This window comes from Rana temporaria, chromosome 6 (genome assembly GCF_905171775.1).
Source record: "Rana temporaria chromosome 6, aRanTem1.1, whole genome shotgun sequence".
Classification (NCBI taxonomy): Eukaryota; Metazoa; Chordata; class Amphibia; order Anura; family Ranidae; genus Rana; species Rana temporaria.
Window position 1 is genome coordinate 216,139,165 of NC_053494.1, and position 16,517 is coordinate 216,155,681.

The 16,517-nt window shown below is 47.2% G+C and overlaps 1 protein-coding gene across 1 annotated transcript in view; it reads right to left on the bottom strand.

Annotated features, from left to right (window-relative positions):
* LOC120944456 (contactin-associated protein-like 5) overlaps nucleotides 1-16,517 on the bottom strand; it is a 189,918-nt gene that overhangs the window by 154,999 nt on the left and 18,402 nt on the right. Inside the window, exons 4-6 of the mRNA XM_040358515.1 lie at nucleotides 13,850-14,114; nucleotides 9,167-9,316; nucleotides 4,852-5,017 (exon numbers count right to left, since the gene is read on the bottom strand). Of these exons, the coding sequence (XP_040214449.1) occupies nucleotides 4,852-5,017; nucleotides 9,167-9,316; nucleotides 13,850-14,114 (581 nt within the window). The remainder of the gene's footprint in view (nucleotides 1-4,851; nucleotides 5,018-9,166; nucleotides 9,317-13,849; nucleotides 14,115-16,517) is intronic.

Below are 16,517 nucleotides of genomic sequence, written 5' to 3' on the forward strand. Positions count from 1 at the left end.
GTCCTGCAGCAGGACTCGGCTCCGCCATCCGGCTTCCATGTCATTGGATTTGATTAACAGCAATCTATCCAATCAGGACCCAAGACACCGGCTGGAGCGGGTGTGCTCATCCCCGGCGAAGGAACGATCAGGCTCAGGCAAGTAAAAGGGGGGCTCTGGAGGGGCTGGTAAATAGGGTGACCATGTGTCCCGGAATGCCCCTCCACCCCCCCCCCCCCGGGCCAATCTGATGCCCCCAAAAAAGGCTGCCACATCACCGCTTTACTCAGTGACAGTACTTGTCCTGGCCGGGAAAGCCTGGAGGAGCACCATCCCGCCCCCTGCTTGTGATTGAAGAACTCATAAATCCCGCCTCTTGTGTCCAATCACTGTGCTGTGATTCGTTACAGCACAAGCTGATTTTTGGGAAGGGAGGGTGTCCCTGAATGGTAGTTTGGAAATGTGGTCACCCTACTGGTGAACTACAAGAAGTTTTTCATAGAATGCATTTTGTTTTACAGGACAGGGAAGCCGGCAGTATCATCGGAGGGAGCAGGGGCGCAGCACAGTGACAGGGGGACCAAAAGTAGGCAGAACAAGGAGCGGGGTCGATTCAGTGGAAGCAATTACAGGAGCAATGCCCTGTGTCTGTGTCTCTCCCTGCAGCAGCTATAAGCTGGCAGGAGGGACAGAAAACCAGCTTTCAGCTGCTGCGGAGAGCCATCTTTCTGCAATTGCCCTTCCGCCCCTGACCACACCAATTCCTCCAGCTGTTCGGGCCCTCCCTGTGTGCCCGGGCCCCCTACAGGAGGACTGGTGGTCCCCCCCTATCAGAAGCCCCACCCCAAGGCATTATAATGCTGCAATGCATGAAAAAAACTACTAAAAAAATACAACCTAAAACACACATCTTTTTAGACACAGTGGTGTACCTGGTCCCGAAAAAGCAGATGGAAAATAAAATGGTTATTTGATGATCTAAAATAAGCATCTCAGAAATTGGATTGCAGTGGCTGTAAATAATAGCAGATGCTCTGCGGTATCTGCAGACTTGGAGCAAAGTGTGTTATTTGGAAACTCTTTACTGCCAGACAGAGATATGAAATCTCTCTAAAGGAAAAAATAAAATAAAAAAACGCGCACGTACACAAGGTGTAATTAAGTTTAATCTCCCCTTTCCTGTGTACCTGTTTCCTTTGATAAAGTTTGGATCAGAAATTGAATCTCGCTGAACTGGCAACAAATCCCTGAACTGCGGGAACATTTATTGTGTTTTTTTCGCTAAAATACCCAAGGCGCCGGCTTTTCCGCTCAGCCCGGGCCTATCCGAGGCTTATTTCCACCGGAGGTTTCCAGGTATTTATCAACTGAGCGAAACATCATGCTAATGCACAACATGACATTTTTCCGCCACGGGCCTGGGCAATGGAAAGCCGCAAGTAGAGATTGTATTAAAAAAAAAAAAAAAGCGTGCTTCTATGATTCTAGGGCAGATCCACAGACAGAGTACGCCGGCGTATCTACTGATACGCCGGCGTACTTTCAAATTTCCCGCGTCGTATCGTTGTTTTGAATCCTCAAAACAAAATACCATGGCTTCTGGGTTAGATCCGACAGGTGTACGTCTTGGTACGCCTTTCGGATCTAAGATGCAATACTTCGGCGTCCGCTGGGTGGAGTTCGCGTCGCTTTCCGCGTCGGGTATGCAAATTAGCTATTTCCGACGATCCGCGAACGTACGCGCGGCCGTCGCATTCTATTACGTCGTCTCTAGTCGGCTTTTTCCGGCGTATAGTTAAAGCTGCTATTTCGTCACGTATAGTTAGATTTGCCATGTTAAGTATGGCCGTCGTTCCCGCGTCGAAATTTGAATTTTTATATTTTTTTTGCGTAAGTCGTCCGTGAATCGGGATGGACGTAATTAACGTCTAAGTTTAAAAAATGACGTCCTTTACGCCACTGCCTGACTCCTGGAAACACTGCTATCTTTGGGGAAAATAGCATCTCTGCAGGATCATGTCACATTTCTACCCTAAAATTGTGGGGAGGTGCAGCGTGGTGCAGTGGAAGTAAACACTATAGTCCAATTGCAGTGAACAGAAGTTGCATTGTTGTAGCGGAGCAAGTCTTAGGTGTGCCGACAGCGTCTGCCGTGAGGGGCAGAATGCGGCCTGGCCGGTCTGTACCCAAGGGTCTGCCCCCTAACATTTCCCTACTCTGGAACCTCTCCTTGCCACTAATGATTATCCCCGTCAGAAGGGTGGTCTGCCCCTACACTACCCACACATGAAATGCATGCCAAGCCTGGAAGCCGGGGTCTTAAATAGGCCTGTCCGAAGATAGCTGCTGGAACCACATGGGGCGGCAGCATCCAAATGAATAGCTTCCCCGGTGACTCAGGAAACCATAGAGGAACCATGTCCCTTATAACTTCCTCTCCAACTGCAAGGCCTCTGTAGAAGAGCGCCCCCTTAAAGTCGACAAAGCAGACTGCACCTGCCTACAAGCATATCTTCTAGTATACATAAAACACTACACCCCCCAACATGGCCGACCACTGGACATGATCATAATACAATTCTATTATACTCTTCATACAACACTACAACCCCCAACATGACCCACCACTGAACACCAGCATAATACAATTATATTACACCCTATACATAGTTACACCCTATACATAGAACACTACACCCCCCAACATGACCGACCACTGGACATGACCATAATACAATTCTATTACACCCTATACATAGAACACTACACCCCCCAACATGGCCGACCACTGGACATGATCATAATACAATTCTATTATACTCTCCATACAACACTACAACCCCCAACATGACCCACCACTGAACACCAGCATAATACAATTATATTACACCCTATACATAGTTACACCCTATACATAGAACACTACACCCCCCAACATGACCGACCACTGGACATGATCATAATACAATTATATTACACCCTATACATAGAACACTACACCCCCCAACATGACCGACCACTGGACATGACCATAATACAATTCTATTACACCCTATACATAGAACACTACACCCCCCAACATGACCCACCACTGGACATGACCATAATACAATTCTATTACACTCTATACATAGAACACTACACCCCCCAACATGACCGACCACTGGACATGACCATAATACAATTCTATTACACTCTATACATAGAACACTACACCCCCAACATGACCGACCACTGGACATGACCATAATACAATTCTATTACACTCTATACATAGAACACCACACCCCCCAACATGACCCACCACTGGACATGACCATAATACAATTCTATTACACTCTATACATAGAACACTACACCCCCCAACATGACCGACCACTGGACATGGTCATAATACAATTCTATTACACTCTATACATAGAACACTACACCCCCCAACATGGCCAACCACTGGACATGGTCATAATACAATTCTATTACACTCTATACATAGAACACCACACCCCCCAACATGACCCACCACTGGACATGGTCATAATACAATTCTATTACACTCTATACATAGAACACTACACCCCCAACATGACCCACCACTGGACATGACCATAATACAATTCTATTACACCCTATACATAGAACAATACACCCCCAACATGACCCACCACTGGACATGACCATAATACAATTCTATTACACTCTATACATAGAACACTACACCCCCAACATGACCGACCACTGGACATTGCCATAATACAATCCTATTACACTCTATACATAGAACACTACACCCCCAACATGACCCACCACTGGACATGGTCATAATACAATTCTATTGTACCCTATACATAGAACACTACACCCCCAACATGACCCACCACTAGATATGATCCTAATACAATTATATTACACTCTATCCATAGCACTTGATCATCCAATATGACTAACCTCTGTTGCCAGATCGGTAACAAAATAAAAATCTAAATAATATGGGCTGGCCAACTCAGATGGAACTCCTACGATCTATGCCGGATTAGGTATCAAGTGAAAATACACTTGATACAAAGCAAGAGGGGGCCAGATTCAGAAAGATCAGCGGATCTTTCTGCTGGCGTAACGTATGTCATTTACGTTATGCCGCCGCAAGTTTTTCAGGCAAGTGCTTTATTCACAAAGCACTTGCCTGTAAAGTTGAGGCGGCGTAACGTAAATCACCCGGCGGAATTCAAATTCGGCGGTTTGGGGGCGTGTATCATTTAAATCAAGTGCGTCCCCGCCCCGAACGAACTGCGCATGCGACGGCCGCGACTGAATCCCAGTGCGCATGCTCCAAATGACGTCGGCAAATCGTCATGCTTTCGACGTGAACGTAAATTACGTCCAGCCCTATTTGCGAACGACTTACGCAAACGACGTAAAAAATTCAAATTTAGTCGCGGGAACGACGGCCATACTTAACATTGGCTCCGCCTCATAGACCCAGGGGTAACTATACGCCAGAAAAAGCCTAACGTAAACAACGTAAAAAAATGCGCCGGGCGGACATACGTTTGTGAATCGGCGTATCTACCTAATTTGCATATTATACGCTGAAACCGACGGAAGCGCCACCTAGCGGCCAGCGTAAATATGCAGCCTAAGATACGACGGTGTAAGAGACTTACACCTGTCGGATCTTAGGGATATCTATGCATAACTGATTCTCTGAATCAGGCGCATAGATACGACCGAGCGCACTCAGAGATACGACGGCGTATCAGGAGATACGCCGCCGTATCTCTTTCTGAATCTGGCCCAGGGTGTCTATACTTTTGACGCATAACATTTTTAATTTTTTAACTCCATTTCTACTTGATACAAACAATATCAAATTACCTGTCTTTTATGCCGCACATATCGATCTGCAAGTCACTGAAATTTCCCAGCATGCCGCGCTGAACCAAAATGAGGTCCTTGGGCTGATTATCGATGAAGATGAGCCTCAAACATCCTTGGAACGAAGAAATGGGATTGACGCAGTCGGACGGAGGATCCGGGCAGCCTGTTTGTGAAGAGAGAGACAACGAGCCTCATCAAATTTCATATAACACGTTTACTTTTTTTTTTATGAGCGTTATTGACGGATGACCCCGAAGATCTCAATATTCCTGATGTCTCTTTTTATTACATAGGCTTCATCATGAAGAAACGTTCGGCAGAAGAGCACAACTTTTAGTGCGTTCTTTTATTGTTTGTGCTGATCTGATCATCGCGGGTCAAATTTATTTACATTCCTTTATTGGTTTATTCCGTTTCATTGACGCCTGAGGGACGCCTGAGTCTACACCGCCAAAAGAACGAGAAAAGTTCATTTCATAGCAGTCAAGGTACAGTCTAAATTCACCTTTGGACCATGTTGCAGATGGATTTAGGTCTCTTTTTACATTTATATTACCTCTCTGTCATTCTATATCATTTATATAAATATATACCGTATTTATCGGCGTATAACACGCACAGGCGTATAACCCCCCCCCCCCCTACTTTAAAAGGGATGTTTCAGGAAAAAAACTTCCACAGCCCCCTGCGTATAACACGCAGGCACAGTTTACCCTCTATTTTCAGGGTAAAAAAGTGAGTGTTATACGCCAATAAATACAGTATGTTGAATCAATTTTTATTAAGTTGTTTTCTTTAATTTGAAAGTTTGCAACTATTTAAGCTTCTTCTCGTTCTCTCTCTCTATCTCAATAGATAGATAGATACACCAGCCTTCGACCATTGTCTGGAACCAGCCTGACTGAGGCCCCGTACACACGACCGAGGAACTCGACGTGCCAAACACATCGAGTTCCTCGTCGAGTACAGTGTGGAACTCAGCAGGCCGACTTTTCCCATTGACTAACGAGAAAATAGAGAACATGTTCTCTTTTCGGCCCGACGAGTTCCTCGTCGGCTTCCTCGCTGAAAAGTGTACACACGACCGAGTTTCTCGCCAGAATCCAGCTCCGACCGAGTTTCTGGCTGAATTCTGCCGAGAAACTCGGTCGTGTGTACGGGGCCTGAGGCTCCCATCCAGGACCATCAGCCCGCCAGTCTTCCACTGCACTACCATCAGGGCCACCATCAGGGGTGTACAGGTATTACACCTGTGAGGGACCCGATGGTCCACAGGGGCCCTGGTCGCCCCTCCCCATTTAGAAACTTGTGGCAGGGGCGAACCCCCCCCCCCCCCCCCCCCCCCCGCCCCTGTTTCTTTTTTTAATTTTTTTTTTTTTTTTTGTCTGAACCCCCCCCCAACCTTTAGCAACTTGTGGCAGGAGAAAGATGAGAAGACTTGACTTTGTTTTGTTCGTCAGCACCAACCCTCCCCCGTCCCGCTTATCATCTCGTGGCAGGAGAGAGAAGGGCACCCCCCAGTTCTCTGCTCCAGGGGGGCCCTGCCTAAAGCTGTGTAAGGGGCCCCAAAATTTGGGATGGCTGCCCTGACTACCGTCATTGGTTGCTAGAACCGCCGGCGTACTAGTACCAATGACATCACTTGTGCTCTCTGTCCTTTCCAGCAAGTTTCTCCGCCCAGCTACCATTCCCTGCCTGTCTGGCTTCATGGACTTATCCATCAGGTAAACTCTTTACTTAGATGGGCTCTACCCATCTAATGTGATGGTTCACAACTGAAAATTAAAGGATGGCCAATCTGACGGTGACACCTGTTCTTTGATGGGGACACCTGCTCTATGGGATCAATGATGGGGACACCTGCTCTATGGGGACATTCTGAAAGGGACACCTCCTCTACAGGATCACTGATAGGGACATCTGCTCTATAGGGGCATTCTGATGAGGACACCTGCTCTTTGGAGTCACTCTGAAAGGGACACCTCCTCTATGGGGTCACTGATGGGGACACCTCCTCTATGGGGTCACTGATGGGGACACCTGCACCATGGGGTCACTCTGAAGGGAACACCTCCTCTATGGGGTCACTGACAGGGACACATGCACCATGGGGTTACTCTGAAAGGGACACCTTCTCCATGGGGTCACTCTGCAAAAGTATGCATGCATAGGACACACCCCTTGCCACGCCCACTTACAGGAGAATTGTACAAAAAAAACATGGTGGTGATTGACGTTTTGCCAAAAAAGAGCTCCCCCCGTCGCGTAAGCTGCGTCACGATTGGCGAAAGGAGCTGAACGGCGATGCGCAGGCGCAGTATAGCGCCGACTCGCCGTTCGGCTCCTTTCGCCAATCGTGACGCGGCTTACGCGACGGGGGGAGCTCGTTTTTTGTCAAAACGTCAATCACCACCATGTTAGGAACGCCCACTCCCGCGGGACTCGAAGGTATGTACAGCATAAAAAAAAAGTAATAGGCATAATCGTTTTGTAATGTGGGGGGGGCAGTGTAAAAAGGGAAAGTCGTTTTTAGGGTGAACCTCCCCTTTAATAAAGGAATGAGAAATGGTCTAGACTCTAGATCAGGGGTCTCAAACTGGTGGTCCTCCAGCTGTTGCGAAACTACAAGTCCCATGAGGCATTGCAAGGCTGACAGTTACAAGCAAGACTCCCACAGGCAAAGGCAATGATGGAACGTGTAGTTTTTGCAACAGCTGGAGGGCCGCCAGTTTGAGACCCCTTGTCTAGACGACATGTGAACAGAGTTACAAAATCCATTGGCAGGCATATTGGCACCCATATATATGTATTGTAATCAGCGGTTTGCCTAGGGCAGGGGTCTCCAAACTGTGGCCCGAGGGCCAGATGTGGCCCTTTGCTAGCCTTTATCTGGCCCTTGGAGCACAATTCCTTCCACTGACATGAGGCACTATTCCTCCCATTGACACCAACAATGGGGCACTATATTATCCACTGATACCAATGATGGGATACTACTCCTCCTACTAATAGGGGGAATACTCCTGTTCCTATTTACCACCAACCCTGAGGCCATATTTGTTCTCACTGATGCCGGGCCCGTAACATTTTCTTCCCTTGCTGGCCCCAATCTGGCCCCCCTAAAGTCTGAAGGGCAATAAAGTGGCCCTTTTTTTGAAAAGTTTGGCGACCCCTGGCCTAGGGAATGGCCGTCTTAATAGCACCATGGGCCCCTGGGAAAAGTAATGCACTTGGGCCCCTACCAGCCTGCCCAATTTTACACACCTACTCTCAAGAATTAACGTAAAAATAGTTGACAAAATTAAATGTATCATTTAACAGTGCTTTCAATAAAATAGATTTTAGACAATAAAAAACTAGCCATAAATCAAACTCTAACCAACAGGCAGAAGGGCACAGTATGAGGGGGAGGGGGGGTCAGGAAGGGGGATCAGAAGGGCACAAACCTGGGATCAGGGGGGCACAGTACAGGTTCTGGGACACGGCCGTTCTGGGACAGCTTAGAAAAAACATGACTGTTCCAGCAAATCTGGCACAGTTGGCAATTATGATGTAATGCAAGGTTATCACGGGCCCCTGTGCACCTGGGGACCCACGACATGCTTATCCGACACTCCGACAATCCAGCAGACACGATCCATTGGAATTCCCCAGCCAAACGAGACACACAGCTCTGTTTCTGGTTCCAAAACGAATGAATGCTTTAATGGTAACTTAGCCTTGTTATATACAGTTTAGAAACCAAGTGAACAATGAATCAACTCCACCCAAAACATCACACAATGGGTGCTTAACGAGTCCCCCTCAATCCACATCCCAGTCAGACATTCTGGCACCGAATCTACATGAATCAATTACTACAGCTGACATGGCAGACATGACTTTTAGAGTGTGTTAACTCACAACACATATTAGCATCAATAGAACTTTCACACAATACAGGGCTAGTTAGCATAGCACCATGAAATATCTTAGGAGCCAGACTTAATTAACACCTCAACAGTCTATGTGTGTTCCCACATGAATGAGTCACTCTGTTATTGAGCTGTTGGGGTCAGAATTAACCACCTTGAAATATTTCAAGATCTCCTGCAATACATGAATTATCATTAATGTCCCATCTCATGTAATCCGAGATATCAGTTCTCAGTCATCCTATGCCCCTAAAGGACATAGGATGACCCTAGACCCAAGAGTCATTAGTGAAGCTGGCACAGGAGTACCCCGCATCCTTCAAAAGTCTCTGGGCATCACGGGCCATACCGTTACAAAGGCCCTGGCCTAGAGTTCAGCTTTTCGGATTCTTGCTCACCTCCAAAATAATACTGATATCCGGTGGAAATCCGTGCGGGGATGGTGACGTGGACAGGTGGCGTAGCTCCGTTGTCCAACGTCAGCGTGATTCGGTGTCTCCTGATGTTAATCGCCACCGTGTGCCATAAGCCGTCATTTAAAAAGCTACCTGAAAAAAAATGAAGAGGCCTTTTTATTCCTGAAAGCCTTGTTTTTATTTTCATTTGAGAAGAAAATAAGCAAAGCGAATGCAGTGAAGCAAAAATAAATGAATAAATACATAAATAATAATATTCCTAGTTTACGGAGCAGACGAGCAATGTTGTTCTGATCAGTAAAGTCCATTATATTGTGTCCGGTACAAAGTGGATGCTTGGAGATAATGATGCTCTTCTCACTACAAACTGCTTGTTCCAGTTATTTCCCATTACAGGCGACCTCCGCATTCTCACACATTGCATTGTATTACGGGCGAACGGGGATCGCTGCTTATAGGAATGTCTCCTCACTTAAGGCTGATGATTCTCACATTGTTTTAAAACTTTATGTAGCAAAAAACGAACAAAAACAAAATAAACTTACCGTATATACTCGAGTATAAACCATCACAAATTTTGGGGCCCCTTACACAGCATTAGGCAGGGCCCCCTTGAGGGGGGGGGGGGGGGTGGTGCTGACGAAAAACAAAACAAGTGTAATCTCTTCACTCCTGACGCGAGATAATAAGCGCGGGGGGGGGGGGCTGGGGACCATCGGGCCCCTTACAGGTGTAATTAAAAAAAAATTATAAAAAAATATATATAAAAAAAAACGGGAGGGGGGCCCGGCTGGGCCTGTAAGGGACCCTGGGGAACTATTGGACCCCTAACAGGTGGCCTGTAAGGGGCCATGGGGACCATCGGGCCCCTTACAGGTGTAATGCAAAAGACAAATAAAAATAAAAAAAATAACGGGAGGGGGGATGGCTGAGCCTGTAAGGGACCCTGGGGACTATTGGGCCCCTAACAGGTGTAATGCAAAAAAAAAAGGAGAGGGGCCAGCCGGGCCTGGGCCTGTAAGGGGCCCTGGGGATCATCGGGCCCCTTACAGATGTAATGCAAAAAAAATGGGAGAGGGGCCAGCCGGGCCTGTAAGGGGCCCTGGGGACCATCGGGCCCCTTACAGGTATAATGCAAAAAAAATAAAAACGGGAGGGGGGCCGGCTGGGCCTATAAGGGACCCTGGGGACTATTGGGCCCCTAACAGGTGTAATGCAAAAAAAAAAAGAAGGGGGGCAAGCCGGGCCTGTAAGGGGCCCTGGGGACCATCGGGCCCCTTACAGGTGTAATGCAAAAGACAAATAAAAATAAATAAATAACGGGAGGGGGGGCTGACTGAGACTGTAAGGGACCCCGGGGACTATTGGGCCCCTAACAGGTGTAATGCAAAAAAAAAAGGAGGGGGGCCAGCCGGGCCTGTAAGGGGCCCTGGGGACCATCGGGCCCCTTACAGATGTAATGCAAAAAAAATGGGAGGGGGGCCAGCCGGGTCTGTAAGGGGCCCTGGGGACCATCGGGCACCTTACAGGTGTAATGCAAAAAATAACCGGGAGGGGGGCTGGCTGGGCCTATAAGGGACCCTGGGGACTATTGGGCCCGTAACAGGTGTAATGCAAAAAAAAAAAAAGGAGGGGGGCCAGCCGGGTCTGTAAGGGGCCCTGGGGACCATCGGGAGGGGGGCCGGCTGGGCCTGTAAGGGGACCATCGAGCCCCTTACAGGTGTAATGCCTGTACCCCCCTGATGGCAGCCCTTATAAGCCAAGTTTTTCAGCCCGAAAATGACCCACTCGGCTTATACTCGAGTCCGTGTACCTGAGTCCGTGGCATTCATATTCAGGCGGTGGCCAGGCAGTGTTAAAAAGTCGTGCTCCTCCTTCTCCTGTTCCGTGATAGGCGGAACACTCAGTTTCCCAGCAGACACTGTGTTCATTGTTTCCGCCTATCACGGAACAGGACAAGGAGGAGCGCGACTTTTTAACGCTGCACGGCCGCCGTCAGGTATTGGCACATTTGGCAGTGTGGGAGGTGCCAAGTCCTGCTGGAAAATTAAATCTGCTTCTCCATGAATCTGGTCAGCAGGGGGAAGTATGAAGAGCTGTAGAATTTCCAGGTAGAGGGCTGAGCTGACTTTGGACTTCATAAAACACAGAGGACCAACACCAGCAGATGACATGGCTCCTCAAACCATCACTAGTGGACATTTGTGGATCCCAACATGTTTCAACCTGAAATGGGCTTCCTCAGGGTCAAAACCTTCTACTAAATAAAAAATACAAACACGGATTCATGGTGTGTCCAACCAGTGGCCCGGGGGCCACATGTGGCCCGTGGAAGCCCTCTGATGTGGCCCCCGACCTCCTCCTGCTCTGGGATAGAATAGAATAGAATACTGTTATTAAAGGCAAGTTTTTATTACTAAAATCACAGTGTATATACGGGCATAGCTGTTCTGCAGTGCTTACTGGGCTGCTTTCAAACTGATCCACAGGTACAGAGAAGAGCACCTGTGGGTTACCTGCACTGAGCCATAGACTTCCATTGCCTGCAAGTTTGGTGTGCTGAGAGTAGAGTGGGCTCTATAGAGCCGGGTGGGCTGCCATCCACCCACTCCACTCATTGTGGTCCGCGACTGGTTACCAGGGGCCAGATTCACATATAACTGCGGCGGCGTAACGTATCGTCTATACGTTACACCGCCGCAAGTTTTCAGCGCAAGTGCCTGATTCACCAAGCACTTGCGTGTAAACTTTCGGCGGCATAGCGTATTAATTATGCCAACAAAAGACACAGTAGGGCTTATTTCCGGGGTAGGTCTTACCATGTAATTTGCTGTCTTCTCTCCCCCTCTCCCTCCCTTACTGTCAGGAATCCCCAGTGTGAACCGAGTTAAAATGCTTGTACAATCCTATAATCCACTCTATTACAGTAGTATATAATGTACAATGTGTGCATTTCTGTAATATAATTGTGCCAAATACATTTGTTATAGCGCCGCTCTGCACTTCTGTTACCCGCCGGAGCTCTTTTCCCCGCAATTATATTCCAGAAACACACACATTGTACATTATATACTACTGTAATATAGTGGATTAGAGGATTTTACAAGCATTTTTAACTAGGGCTTATTTTCGGGGAAGGGCTTATATTGCAGCCCTCCGGGAAAATAACGCTAGGTCTTATTTTCAGGGTAGGTCTTATTTTTGGGGAAACAGGGTATGCGTAACTGATTCTATGAATCAGCCGCATAGATACGAAAAGAGATACGACGGCGTATCAGGAGATACGCCGTCGTATCTCTTCTGTGAATGTGGCCCCAAGTTGCTTAAGTGGCCCTTGCTCTTCAAAAGGATGGGCACCCCTGAAGTTTCTCTTTAACCACTTAAGGACCTCTTCACGCCGATATACGTTGGCAGAATGGCACAGCTGGGCACATCCACGTACCTGTACGTGGCCCTTTAAGCCCAGCCGTGGGGTCGCGGGCGTGCACGTGACCCGGTCCGAAGCTCCGTGACCGCGCCTGCGGGACCCGCGGACCCAATCGCCGCCGGTGTCCCGCGATTGGTCCTCCAGAGCTGAAGAACGGGGAGAGGTGTGTGTGAACAAACCATCCCTGTTCTTCGTTGTGGCAGTGTCATTGATCGTGAGTTCCCTGATATAGGGAAACACGATCAATGATGTCACACGTCCAGCCCCGCCCCCCTACAGTTAGAAACACATATGAGGTCACACTTAACCCATTCAGCGCCCCCTAGTGGTTAACTCCCAAACTGCAATTGTCATTTTCACAGTAAACAATGCATTTTTATAGCATTTTTTGCTGTGAAAATGACAATGGTCCCAAAAATTTGTCAAAATTGTCCGATGTGTCCGCCATAATGCCACGATCACGAAAAAAATTGCTGATCGCCACCATTAGTAGTAAAAAAATAAATATTAATAAAAATGCAATAAAACTATCTCCTATTTTGTAAACGCTATAAATTTTGCGCAAACCAATCGATAAACGCTTATTGCGATTTTTTTTACCAAAAATATGTAGAAGAATACGTATCGGCCTAAACTGAGGGAAAACATTTTTTTTATATCTTTTTTGGGGATATTTATTATAGCAAAAAGTAAAAAATATTGTTTTTTTTTTCAAAATTGTCGCTCTATTTTTGTTTATAGTGCAAAAAATAAAAACCGCAGAGGTGATCAAATACCACCAAAAGAAAGCTCTATTTGTGGGGAAAAAAGGACGCCAATTTTGTTTGGGAGCCACGTCGCACGACCGCGCAATTGTCTGTTAAAGCGACGCAGTGCCGAATCGCAAAACCTGGCCAGGTCCTTTAGCTGCCTAAAGGGGTCTTAAGTGGTTAATGGATTATTCAACCCCAAACTGATATTTCAGGGATGTGGTGCTGTAGTTAAAAGTAGATCCATCCACACTAATTTATCTGCAGGCCAGGGACAGTCATATTGGGGGGGGGGGGGGGGGGAGCTAGATGATGCTGGACATCTTCAGGAAATAAAGCTCTGTGTGACTTGCTGCAGTGTCTAATGAACACTGTGAGACATGCTAAGTGTGCAGTGAAACCAGAGGAGTCAGAAGAGGAGACTGTAAATCTGTCCAAAGGGAAGGCCGGATGTTGGAAACATCAAACGTGCGTTTTGTAAATCGTTACCTGCGGTTATCGGAAGAATGTTGGGCAGCTTCTCCTGAATCATCAGCAGCAACCTCCCGGAATACAGCTGGAGGAGGAGGTACCCGGAATCTCCGGAGAGCTTGGTGGACAAAAGGAGGCTGTCGCCGTTCCACGTCCGGAACTGGAAGCTGACCGCCAGATCGTCGAGCTGCGGCGTGCCGGGCAGGAGGAGGTAGCTGGTGCTGGGGCTGGTGAAGGTGATGGGGATGATGTGAGGTTCAGAGCAGGAAAAGGTGATATTCCCCTAAAAGATAAATAAAAAAAATTATATTGCAACAAAATGCAACAAATGTTTCCACATGATTTATTTTTATTTTCGCACACATTAAAAATAACCATCACCTTCCCAAACAATTATATTTTTCCTGAAATTTGTTAAACAATGTTTGTGCTGTTTACCAAACAAATAAAATACAATAAAATCACTTTGGTACACACAAACACAATAATATACCCAATTTTTTGGTTGAATAAAAAAAGATCAGATTACACTGAGTAAATAGATAACAAACATGTCAACATGTTTTTTTTGTTTTTTTTTACTGCGATTTTATTATTTTAACACTTCTTTTTTTTTTCATGTATCTTTATTGCTATTACACAGGGGGCTATCAAGCCCCCCATGTGATAACATGGGCAGGTGACAGGTCCTTTTAATGGAGATATCAGCAGCCTATTAAACCTCCAATGTCTCCCCTGCCCTCCACTGCAGCTAATCCAGCATAGATCATGCTTAATCATCTAACGTGTTTCGGACGATCAGGCCTTAATCAGTTTTGGATTCATGTTATCGGACTATTCATACGTTCACCATGTGGGATTTTTAGATTCGCTTCTTTTTTTGGAATGAGTAATTAGAATATTCATTCCCTTTGTGCACTTTATTGTTCAACAGGTTTCAGCGCTACATTCTACCCACCTTCACACTTAATCAGTTCATGATTAAGGCCTGATCTGCCAAAACAAGTTGTTTTGATGGTTGCCCAATTAAAGGGTCACTAAAGGCAAACTTTTTTTTTTTAAATAACAGACATGTAATACTTACCTCCACTGTGCAGCTTGTTTTGCACAGAGTGTCCCCTAACCCTGTCTTCTGGGGTCCCTCGGCGGCTGTCTCGGCTCCTCCTCGCAAAAGCTTTCCACCTTCATGCGAGCCCGCATGGTGGAAAGCTTTTGCGAGCGCGCTCCCGTGATACAGCGGCGGGTATAGCTGCCGACTGTATCACTCGGCCCCGCCCTCTGGCGCGTCGCGTCATCTGCTGTGATTGACAGCAGTGCCAGCCAATGGCTGCGCTGCTATCAATCCGTCCAACCTAACCAATCAACGGCCAGGCTGGGAACCGAAGAGGATCACGTGGACGCGCGCGGGACTTTCGAGGGGTCAGGTAAGTAAAACAAGGGGGGGGGCCCGGTACCGTTGGATGTTTTTTCACCTTAATGCATAGGATGCATTAAGGTGAAAAAACATTTACCTTTACAACCCCTTCAGGCTGCATTCACACCTGAGCGTAGCGTTTTGCGGTGTTTTTTTACCGCGATTTGCCGCGACAAAACACAACATTTTTTACCGCGATCTGCCGCGGCAAAACGTGGCGTTTTTTACTGCGATTTTGTACAGGTCTAGGGTCACCAATGTAAAACGCCCAAATACGCTCAATTCGAGCGACAAAAAAGGGTCCAGAACTTGTTTGGGCTTCAGGCGTTCGGCGTCAGGCGTATTGGCATGCAGATGTGAACCATCTCCATAGAGAATAATGTATTTTTTCCCCTCTAGCGTTTTTGAGCGTCGCGCTTCAGGCGACAAAACGCTCAGGTGTGAATGCAGCCTTAAGGATAACAGCTTGCTGACTGATGATGCCGTGTCAGCTTAGCATACCGGTAAAGGCTCCATTCACACCTAAGCGTTCTGGATCGTGGGAGGAGACGCTGCGATTCTGCCCGCGATTTCAGGGTGGCGGCAAAATGTGGAAACGCGTTTGCGTCGCCATTATTTCTTAATGGCACCCCAAACTTGGGACGGTTTTGCCGCGATTGCCGAGAGACAAAAATTTGAGAGCCGGTTCTCAAATTTTTCCGACAAGAAAAGTTCTGCTCGGACATTCCGATCGTCTGTATATGCAATTCCGACGCTCAAAAAAAAAAAACACGCATGCTCTGAGTCAATTTCGACGCATTCTCGGAATCATCGAACTTAGGGGCAGATCTAGAGAGAGAGTACGCCGGCGTATCTACTGATACGCCGGCGTACTTTCAAATTACCCGCGTCGTATCTTTAGTTTGAATCCTCAAACCAAGATACGACGGCATCTGGGTTCGATCCGACAGGCGTGCGGCTTCGTACGCCTTCGGATCGTAGATGCAATACTTTGGCGTTCGCTGGGTGGAGTTTGCGTCGTTTTCCGCGTCGGGTATGCAAATGAGCTTTTTCCGACGATCCACGAACGTACGCGCGGCCGGCGCATTCTTTTACGTCGTCTCTAGTCGGCTTTTTCCGGCGTATAGTTAAAGCTGGTACTTTGCGTATAGTTAGACATGCCATGTTAAGTATGGCTGTCGTTCCCGCGTCGAAATTTGAATTGTTTTTTTTTGCGTAAGTCGTCCGTGAATAGGGATGGGCGCAAGTCACGTCTAAGTTCACAAAATGACG